Genomic DNA, 10,000 nt, shown 5'->3' on the forward strand with positions numbered 1-10,000 from the left:
TCAAGGTAAGGCGGCCTCTCCGGCAGAAGGTAGTAATGTGTGTTACTGACTTTACGTCCATCACGGACTATGGGCAGGATGCAGGGGCCTCTGTGACCCGCCCCCTTCCCCTGTGCTTGGATCACTTTGGGTGCGGCGTACTTGGGGTCGAAGGCAAAGCTGTGCGTGGTAGGCATGGATTTACTTGGCGAGGTTGAGAGGAAGGAGCTGTACGTGTGTGTGGAGGGGCAAGTGGTAACTTGCGTGGGTGTGGGGCTGACAGAGTAGACGCTCTGCTGTGGGGAGCCCACTACCAGGCCCAAGGGGCTGGGAGTCCTGGAGCCGGGCTGTGACAACGGTTCCCTGGGGGGGATCTGCGGTGGCCGACCGCGTCCTGAGCTGGAAATGTCTTCGTTGGCGTCGGCCGGGGTCGGGGACAGAGAGAGGTCCCTCGACCAACGAGCCGACGAGTAGTCACCCTTTTTAATTGGGCGTGGGGGAATAGGGACGCGAGGCGGGATCTGGGGTTTGTCCTCAGAGGAGGAGAGGTGTCCGTGGTAGTGGGGGGTCTGCAGACACATGGGCACATTGAGCCTCTTCATGCACTCTTGCTGCAGTTCCTGGAATATTTCTGCAGACTGGCAGAATGAGGTAGTGAGGCCCTGGCTGGGCAGGAAGAGGTTGTCCTCCAAGGCTTGCTTCTCTAGAACTGGGGAGACGTTGGCTTCAGGAACGAGGACATCCGTCTGCTCTTCATCACGATGCTGTCCCATGCTGTTGATGGAACTCACCTTTGTGGAAAAAGAAGATTTATATTTACATAGGCACTGAAACTTGCTAATAAATAATAACGGGGACTAAAACTTCACACATTCGGTAAATTACAGTGAAGTGAATTATATTTACATAGCGCTCTTCTCTAGTGACTCAAACTACCTTACATAGTGAAACCCAATATCTAAGTTACATTTAAACCAGTGTGGGTGGCACTGGGAGCAGGTGGGTAAAGTGTCTTGCCCAAGGACACAACAGCAGTGACTAGGATGGCGGAAGTGGGAATCGAACCTGCAACCCTCAAATTGCTGGCACGGCCACTCTACCAACCGAGCTATACCGCCCCAGTGACTAATACACACACCTCACACACGGACATGGATCCAGACCACAGGATGAATCAAGTTAAAGCTAAAGTTCCACTGATATACACCAGGTGTGGTGGATTTACCCACTGCATTTGACCCGTCCCCTTGTCCCACCCCCTTGGGAGGTGAGGGGAACAGCGGTGGCCACGCCCGGGAATCATTTTTGGAGAGATTAGGTCAATCAGAGATAAGGGAGGGATTAGGACAATGTGGGTTCATTTCTTGCTCATCTCAGAAGTGTTTAGGAAACAGACCCCAGTTCCAATTTTGGGGGGAAATTCCCATTGAAATGAATGGGACGTTCGTCAAAGTTCCACAATTCCCACATTTTTCATCTAATTTAAACCGTTCCAACTTCAAAATAGTCCGCCTGTTCATGAATAGTGTGCTCTACTTTAACAATTCTGGAAAAAAAATCCTGGATTTCCCATAATTCCGATTTTTGAAGATGTTGTGATGCCGAAAAATATCGACGTGTAGTGGAGTTTCTGACTTTCATACCATATTTTGTGTCTGTTGAAATCCTAAAAGAAAATCTGTCCAAAAGCTTTAAGAGGTCTGCTCTTTTCTTTTTTTATTCTATTCAGAACCAAGGGATCATATGTAGGGGAAAGTTGAGTTTGTGGTCGCTCTGACCATTCTAAGAAATGTTTTGACTGTTTGTTATGGCTAAGGGATCCACGGTTGTTTTGGAGCCAGCAGTTGCAAAACAACTAGACCTTGACACATGAGGAAAACAGATAAAAAAGCCAGGAGACCAATATTTGATATGATCTGCAGGATTTTGTTTGATTCTGGATCCTTCGAAGGATGCTGTCTGCAATTCAATCCAACTTGTACTTTTGAATATGGGTAAATAAACATTTTGTACTAAAACCACTTTGTTTGCAGTTTAAGTTTTGGGCCGATCCACCACAGACGTAATCATAGTATCGATTAGATACACTCCTGTACTTGGTATCATTACAGTGGATGTCGGGTGTAGATCCACCAATGGCGTTTGTTTACATTTTGACGCCGGTGAGCTACAGTGTGTAGTGAAGCATGTTTAGCTATTCCTCGTCCTGCAGTGATAACGATACTTGTAAGAAACATACTTTATTTGTCGCCATGTAGTCGAGGATTACTGATTTAGAAGTAGCTAAAACACTGCAGACGACGTCTTAAAGCACCTCTTCCGTATCGTTAGTTTTTAAGCCAAAATGTGTCTGTTCTCCATTTTCTGTCTACACACCGTGTCTGCTTGTAAGTACTCGGTGATTGTGCGCTGCCGAACATGCTCGTCTGCTCATAAACCAGCAATGACGGATTGGTACCGAATATTATTCATTAGTACCGGTATACCGTACAACCCTAGAAAAAAATAATCAAAGGTTCCCTTTGAAACAAGACGTCTACTTCAGGGACACGTCGTCGTAAAAAATGTGGTACCATGTCCTACCGCACCTCCATGTCGTCTTCATCTTGGGCGACGTCGTCGTAGGCCGGCGGCGGGGGTAAGGGCCGGGCGTCCCAGTCCACGACGGGCGTGGGGTGGAGAGGGCGGGGCAACGACTTGCACGGGCTCTGCGGCGGCGTCCGGTCCAAGAGGTTTTCTGCTTCCAAAGCCAGCTTTGCCAGACACGGGATCGGGGCTTCCACTCCGGGCGACGGGGACGGCGCGGGTGGGGCGAACTCTTCCCCGAAGTCGATAAGGGACACCTCGCCGCAGGGTTGGGGGTTCTTGTCGCTGCCGTGTTTGGAAGAGGAGACCCACGCCGTCGGACGGAGTTTGAGGCCGGCTTTCAGGAGTGACAACCTCTTCAGTGCCGCAGATGTCAAGTCCTCATCCTCATTCACTGGATCATAACAAGGCTCTAGAGAGGAACACACAGTCAAAAGTTTACACACACACACACACATACAAAAGCATTCATGAAGTTTGGTTCTTTTATGAATTTATGTAAGCAAATCTGCTGCGTCAAAAGTGTACAGACAGCAATGTTCATATTTGGTTACAGAATGCAGAAGAAGGAACATCAATCCTTAACAAAACTTCTGGAACTTCTGTTTCTTCGTGCTGTTAACTATCTGTCCAGCTGCACACGCTGGAAAACGAGTACCCACGGCAAAATAATGAATTTATAGAAAAGCCAATGTTTTTACTTTGTAACTTTATTGTGTGACTATATTAAGACTAAACCTTCTATTTTATTTATGTAAAATACACAATTGAAGTTATACTATTGTAATGTTTATTTTATGATTATATTTTCAGTCTTACAAACCTAAATGAAGGAAAAGGTGTAAAGAAATAAAACTGCGGAATGAAAAGAATGCCAAAGAAGGAATTTCAATCCTAAACAAAACTTCTGGTGCTTCTGTTTGTTCCTGCTGTTAACTATCTGTCCAAACGCACACGCGGGAAACGAGTACCGAAGGCAGAATAATGAATTTAAAGAAAAGCCAATGTGTTTACTTTGTAACTTAAGGGTGTGAATATATTAACACTAAACCTTCTATTTTGTTTATGTAAAATACACAATTGACGTTTTACTATTGTAATGTTTATTTTATGATTATATTTTCAGTCTTGCAAACCTAAATGAAGGAAGAAGTGTAAAGAAATAAAACTGCGGAAGGAAAAGAATGCAAAAGAAGGAACCTCAATCCTCAACATAACTTCTGGAGCTTCTGTTTCTTTGTGCTGTCAACTATCTGTCCAGCTGCACACGCAGGAAAACGAGTAGCAAGGGCATAATAATGAATTTATAGAAAAGCCAATATGTTCACTATGTAACTTTATTGTGTGAATATATTAACACCAAACCTTCTATTTTGTTTATGTAAAATACACAATTGACGTTTTACTATTGTAATGTTTATTTTATGATTATATTTTCAGTCTTACAAACCTAAATATTTTTTGAATTTTATTTATTTACTAGCAAGCTGTTCTCGCTTTGCTCGACATTTTTAATTCTAAGAGAGACAAAACTCAAATAGAATTTGAAAATCCAAGAAAATATTTCAAAGACTTGGTCTTCACTTGTTTAAATAAATTCATTTATTTTTTGATTTTGCTTCTTATAACTTTCAGAAAGACAATTTTAGAGAAAAGGTACAACCTTAAAAATGATTTTAGGATTTTTAAACACATATACCTTTTTACCTTTTAAATTCCTTCCTCTTCTTTCCTGACAATTTAAATCAATGTTCAAGTACATTTATTTTTTTTATTGTAAAGAATAATAAATACATTTTAATTTAATTCTTAACTTTAGCTTTTCTTTTTTCGACGAAGAATATTTGTGAAATATTTTTTCAAAGTTATTATGATTAAAATTCAAAAGAATTATTCTGGCAAATCTAGAAAATCTGTGGAATCAAATTTAAATCTTATTCCAAAATCTTTTGAATTTTGTTTTAAAATTTTTGTTCTGGAAAATCTAGAAGAAATAATGATTTGTCTTTGTTAGAAATATAGCTTGGTCCAATTTGTTATATATTCTAACAAAGTGCAGATTGGATTTTAACCTATTTAAAACATGTCATAAAAATTCTCAAATTAATCTTAATCAGGAAAAATTAATAATGATGTTCCATAAATTCTTTTTAAAACATTTTCAAAAAGATTCAAATTAGCTAGTTTTTCTTTTCGTTTTTTTCGGTTGAATTTTGAATTTTAAAGAGTCGAAATTGAAGATAAACAATGAAAATTGAATTTGTATTTTTTTTCGTGTTTTCTCCTCTTTTAAACCGTACAATCAAGAGTTTTTTTTAATCATTTATTTTCTACAAAAAAAACTTCCGTAAAAGGAAAAAACATATACGACGGAATGACAGACAGAAATACCCATTTTTTTAATATATATATATATATATAGATTTATTTATTAAAGGTAAATTGATTAAATTGGCTATTTCTGGCAATGTATTTAAGTGTGTATCAAACTGGTAGCCCTTGGCATTAATCAGTACCCAAGAAGTAGCTCTTGGTTTCAAAAAGGTTGCTGACCCCTGCTGTATCACCAAAAAAAATAAGAGTTGTAGAAATGATTGTCCTTCACAAGTGTACGCAAACTTTTGACCACGACGCATGTATTTCATTACTTATGAGACTTCACACCAAAATGCATCAAACATCAGGGCACAGTGTTGGGGAAAAACAGAGACGCCACGATGTTAGGGAATGAAAAATAAGTCGGAATTGGCGCGAAAACAAGCAAACGAGAAAAAAAAAAAAAAAAAACAAAAAAACATGAGGTGTAACTTTGAAGAGTGGAGCGAGAATGGAAAAGAGAGGGCGCCGAAGAGTAAAAAAAAAACAGCCAGGGAGCAAAAGAAAGAGGAAGAAGTAGAAGTGAAAAGTTTTTTTTTTCCAATGTAGAAGAAAAGGAAATTGAGATTTGGAAGAAAAAGGCGGAACAAAATAAGTTTCTGGACATGGAATATAAAAACGACGGACGTACACAGACATGAAGTATGGTATCGCAGTGGACATACAGTATCATTCACGCCCCATGTTATTTGCCACTTGCCAAGATTGGAAAATTAATTTCAAGAAAGTCCCTCAGTCATACGAGCTTTTTGCTTATTTTTAGTCATTAACTTCACATCATAATCTTAATTTATTATATTTTGTCTATTCTAGTTTTAAAATGTTAAAATTGAGAGAAAAGTCCAAGTTAAAGTACCAATGGTCGTGTGGTGAAATTGCTCTCTGCATTTGACCCATCCCCTTGTTCACCCCCTGGGAGGTGAGGGGAGCAGTGAGCAGCAGCGGTGGCCACGCTCAGGTATCATTTTTGGTGATTTTAACCCCCAATTCCAGCACTTGATGCTGAGTGACAAGCAGGAAGGCAATAGGTTAAATTTTTTTATAGTCTTAGGTATTACTCGGCCGGGGTTTGGCCCATTTCCTTGTTCCACCCCCTGGGTGGTGAATGGAGCAGTGAGCAGCAGCGGTGGCCACGCTCGGGTATCATTTTTGGTGATTTTAACCCCCAATTCCAGCACTTGATGCTGAGTAACAAGCAGGAAGGCAATAGGTTAAATTTTTTTATAGTCTTAGGTATTACTCGGCCGGGGTTTGGCCCATTTCCTTGTTCCACCCCCTGGGAGGTGAATGGAGCAGTGAGCAGCAGCGGTGGCCACGCTCGGGTATCATTTTTGGTGATTTTAACCCCCAATTCCAGCACTTGATGCTGAGTAACAAGCAGGAAGGCAATAGGTTAAATTTTTTTATAGTCTTAGGTATTACTCGGCCGGGGTTTGGCCCATTTCCTTGTTCCACCCCCTGGGTGGTGAATGGAGCAGTGAGCAGCAGCGGTGGCCACGCTCAGGTATCATTTTTGGTGATTTTAACCCCCAATTCCAGCACTTGATGCTGAGAAACAAGCAGGAAGGCAATAGGTTACATTTTTTTATAGTCTTAGGTATTACTCGGCCGGGGTTTGGCCCATTTCCTTGTTCCACCCCCTGGGTGGTGAATGGAGCAGTGAGCAGCAGCGGTGGCCACGCTCAGGTATCATTTTTGGTGATTTTAACCCCCAATTCCAGCACTTGATGCTGAGAAACAAGCAGGAAGGCAATAGGTTACATTTTTTTATAGTCTTAGGTATTACTCGGCCGGGGTTTGGCCCATTTCCTTGTTCCACCCCCTGGGTGGTGAATGGAGCAGTGAGCAGCAGCGGTGACCACGCTTGGGTATAATTTTTGGTGATTTTAACCCCCAATTCCAGCACTTGATGCTGAGCGCCAAGCAAGGAGACAATGGGTTCCATTTTTTTTATAGTCTTTGGTATGACTCAGCCGGGGTTTGACCCATCCCCTTGTTCCATTCCCTGGGAGGTGAGGGGAGTAGTGAGCTGCAGTGGTAGCCAGCGCCTGGGTATCATTTTTGGTGATTTTAACCCCCAATTCCAGGACTTGATGCTGAGTGACAAGCAGGGAGGCAATGGGTTCCATTTTTTATAGTCTTTGGTATGACTCGGCCGGGGTTTGGCCCATCCCCTTGTTCCACCCCCTGGGAGGTGAGGGGAGCAGTGAGCAGCAGCGGTGGCCACGCTCAGGTATAATTTTTGGTGATTTTAACCCCCAATTCCAGCACTTGATGCTGAGTAACAAGCAGGAAGGCAATAGGTTAAATTTTTTTATAGTCTTAGGTATTACTCAGCCGGGGTTTGGCCCATTTCCTTGTTCCACCCCCTGGGTGGTGAATGGAGCAGTGAGCAGCAGCGGTGGCCACGCTCAGGTATAAATTTGGGTGATTTTAACCCCCAATTCCAGCTCTTTATGCTGAGTGCCAAGCAGGGAAGTGAAGTGAAATGGGTCCCATTTTAATCATCTTTGGTGTGACTCGACCGGGGTTTGACCCATCCCCTTGTTCCAAGCCCCTGGGAGGTGAAGGGAGCAGTGAGCGTCAGCAGTGGCCACGCTGAGGTATACTTTTTGGTGATTTTAACCCCCAATTCCAGCACTTGATGCTGAGTGACAAGCAGGGAGGCAATGGGTTAATTTTTTTATAGTCTTTGGTATGATTCGGCCGGGGTATGGCCCATCCCCTTTGTTCCACCCTCTGGGAGGGGAGGGGAGCAGTGAGCAGCAGCTCTCAGGTATCATTTTTGGCGATTTAAACCCCCAATTCTAGGACTTGATGGTGAGTGACAAGCAGGGAGGCAATGGGTCACATTTTTATCGTCTTTGCTATGACTCGGCCGGGGTTTGACCCATGCTTTTGTTCCACCCCCTGGGCGGTGAGGGGAGCAGTGAGCAGCAGCCTTGGCCATCGCACGGATTTTCCAAAATTACTGCTTTTCCAAAACCTTATTTCAACCCTTTTTTCTGGCGACTACTCCTTCCACATTTTTCAACACATTTCCACCGTTCCACCGTCAAAACATTCCTCTTAATCAAGACAACATTTTTATTATATTTTTTTTAACTGGAGATTTCCCCGAAATTACAGGTATTGCGTGATATACCATTTCTCAATTCAACATGTCACTACTTCCACATTTCTTGACCGATTAAACACCAACCATTTCAAGTTTTTTTTTTAACATTTTCCCAAAAATTCCCAAATTTTGGGGGAAATTCCCATTAAAATGAATGGGACATTCTTCAAAGTTCCGCAATTCCCACATTTTTCATCTGATTTAAACTGTTCCAACTTCAAAATATTCCGCCTGTTCAGGAATTGTGTGCTCTACTTTAACAATTCCAAAAAAAAAATCCTGGATTTCCCATAAAAAAATTTTGGGGCTATTTTCCCTATTCAAAATGAATTGGCCATTTTTCAAACTTCCACAATTCGCACATTTTTTATCTGATTTAAACCGTTCCAACTTCAAAATATTCAGCCTGTTCAGCTGAATTGAGTGCTCTACTTTAACAATTCTGGAAAAAAAATTCCCAGATTTCCCATAATTAATTTTTTGTTGTTTTTTTTCATTTTCCCTATTCAAAATGAATTGGACATTTTTCAAACTTCCACAATTCGCACATTTTTCATCTGATTTAAACCGTTCCAACTTCAAAATATTCAGCCTGTTCAGCTGAATTGTGTGCTCTACTTTAACAATTTTGGAAAAAAAATTCCCAGATTTCCCATAATTAATTTTTTGTTGTTTTTTTTCATTTTCCCTATTCAAAATGAATTGGCCATTTTTCAAACTTCCACAATTCCCACATTTTTCCTCTGATTAAAACTGTTCCAACTTCAAAATATTCAGCATGTTTAGGAATTGTGTGTTCTACTTTAAAAATTCTGAAAAAAATTCCGGGATTTCCCATAATTCCTTTTTTTTTTGCATTTTCCTTATTCAAATTGGAAATTGTTCACACTTCCACAATTCCCACGTTTTTCATCTGATTGAAACTGTTCCAACTTCAAAATATTCCGCCTGTTCAATAATTGTGTGTTTTACTTTAACAATTCTGAAAAATATTCCCGGATTTCCCATAATTCATTTTTTGTTTTTTAAATTTCCCTATTCAAAATAAATTGGCCATTTTTCAAACTTCCACAATTCCCACATTTTTCATCTGATTTTAACTGTTCCAACTTTAAAATATTCCGCCTGTTCAGGAATTGTGTGCTCTACTTTAACAATTCTGAAAAAAATTCCAGGATTTCCCATAATTCCTTTTTTTTTTTGCATTTTCCCTATTCAAATTGGACATTTTTCACACTTCCACAATTCCCACGTTTTTCATCTGATTTAAACTGTTCAACTTCAAAATATTCCGCTGTTCAGGAATTATGTGTTCTACTTTAACAATTCTGAAAAATATTCCCGGATTTCCCATAATTAATTTTTTGTTTTTTAAATTTCCCTATTCAAAATAAATTGGCCATTTTTCAAACTTCCACAATTCCCACATTTTTCATCTGATTTTAACTGTTCCAACTTTAAAATATTCCGCCTGTTCAGGAATTGTGTGCTCTACTTTAACAATTCTGAAAAAATTTCCAGGATTTCCCATAATTCCTTTTTTTTTGGCATTTTCCCTATTCAAATTGGACATTTTTCAACTTCCACAATTCCCACATTTTTCATCTAATTTAAACTCTTCCAACTTCAAAATATTCAGCCTGTTCAGCTGAATTGTGTGTTCTACTTTAAAAATTCTGAAAAAAAATTCCCGGATTTCCCATAATTGTTTTTTTTTTTTTTCTTTTTCACATTTTCCCTATTCAAAATGAATTGGCCATTTTTCAAACTTCCACAATTCCCACATTTTTCATCTGATTTAAACCGTTCCAACTTCAACAAATTCAGCCTGTTTAGGAATTGTGTGTTCTACTTTAAAAATTCTGAAAAAAATTCTGGGATTTCCCATAATTCCTTTTTTTGTTTTTGCATTTTCCCTATTCAAATTGGACATTTTTCGAA

At 40.2% G+C, this 10,000-nt stretch overlaps 1 protein-coding gene across 4 annotated transcripts in view; it reads right to left on the reverse strand.

The window, feature by feature from the left end:
* The window catches only part of tnk2b (tyrosine kinase, non-receptor, 2b), a 194,768-nt gene that overhangs the window by 16,821 nt on the left and 167,947 nt on the right, over positions 1–10,000 (reverse strand). For 3 of the 4 annotated variants that reach the window (XM_061890341.1, XM_061890339.1, XM_061890340.1), the window contains 2 exons: positions 2,568–2,977; positions 1–770 (listed from right to left, as the gene is read on the reverse strand). The exon at positions 1–770 is cut by the window's left edge and continues 316 nt beyond it. In XM_061890341.1, coding sequence (XP_061746325.1) covers positions 1–770; positions 2,568–2,977 — 1,180 coding nt within the window. The remainder of the gene's footprint in view (positions 771–2,567; positions 2,978–10,000) is intronic. The other variant, XM_061890343.1, reaches the window with a different exon arrangement.

Source organism: Nerophis ophidion, linkage group LG28 (assembly GCF_033978795.1).
Source record: "Nerophis ophidion isolate RoL-2023_Sa linkage group LG28, RoL_Noph_v1.0, whole genome shotgun sequence".
Lineage (NCBI taxonomy): Eukaryota > Metazoa > Chordata > Actinopteri > Syngnathiformes > Syngnathidae > Nerophis > Nerophis ophidion.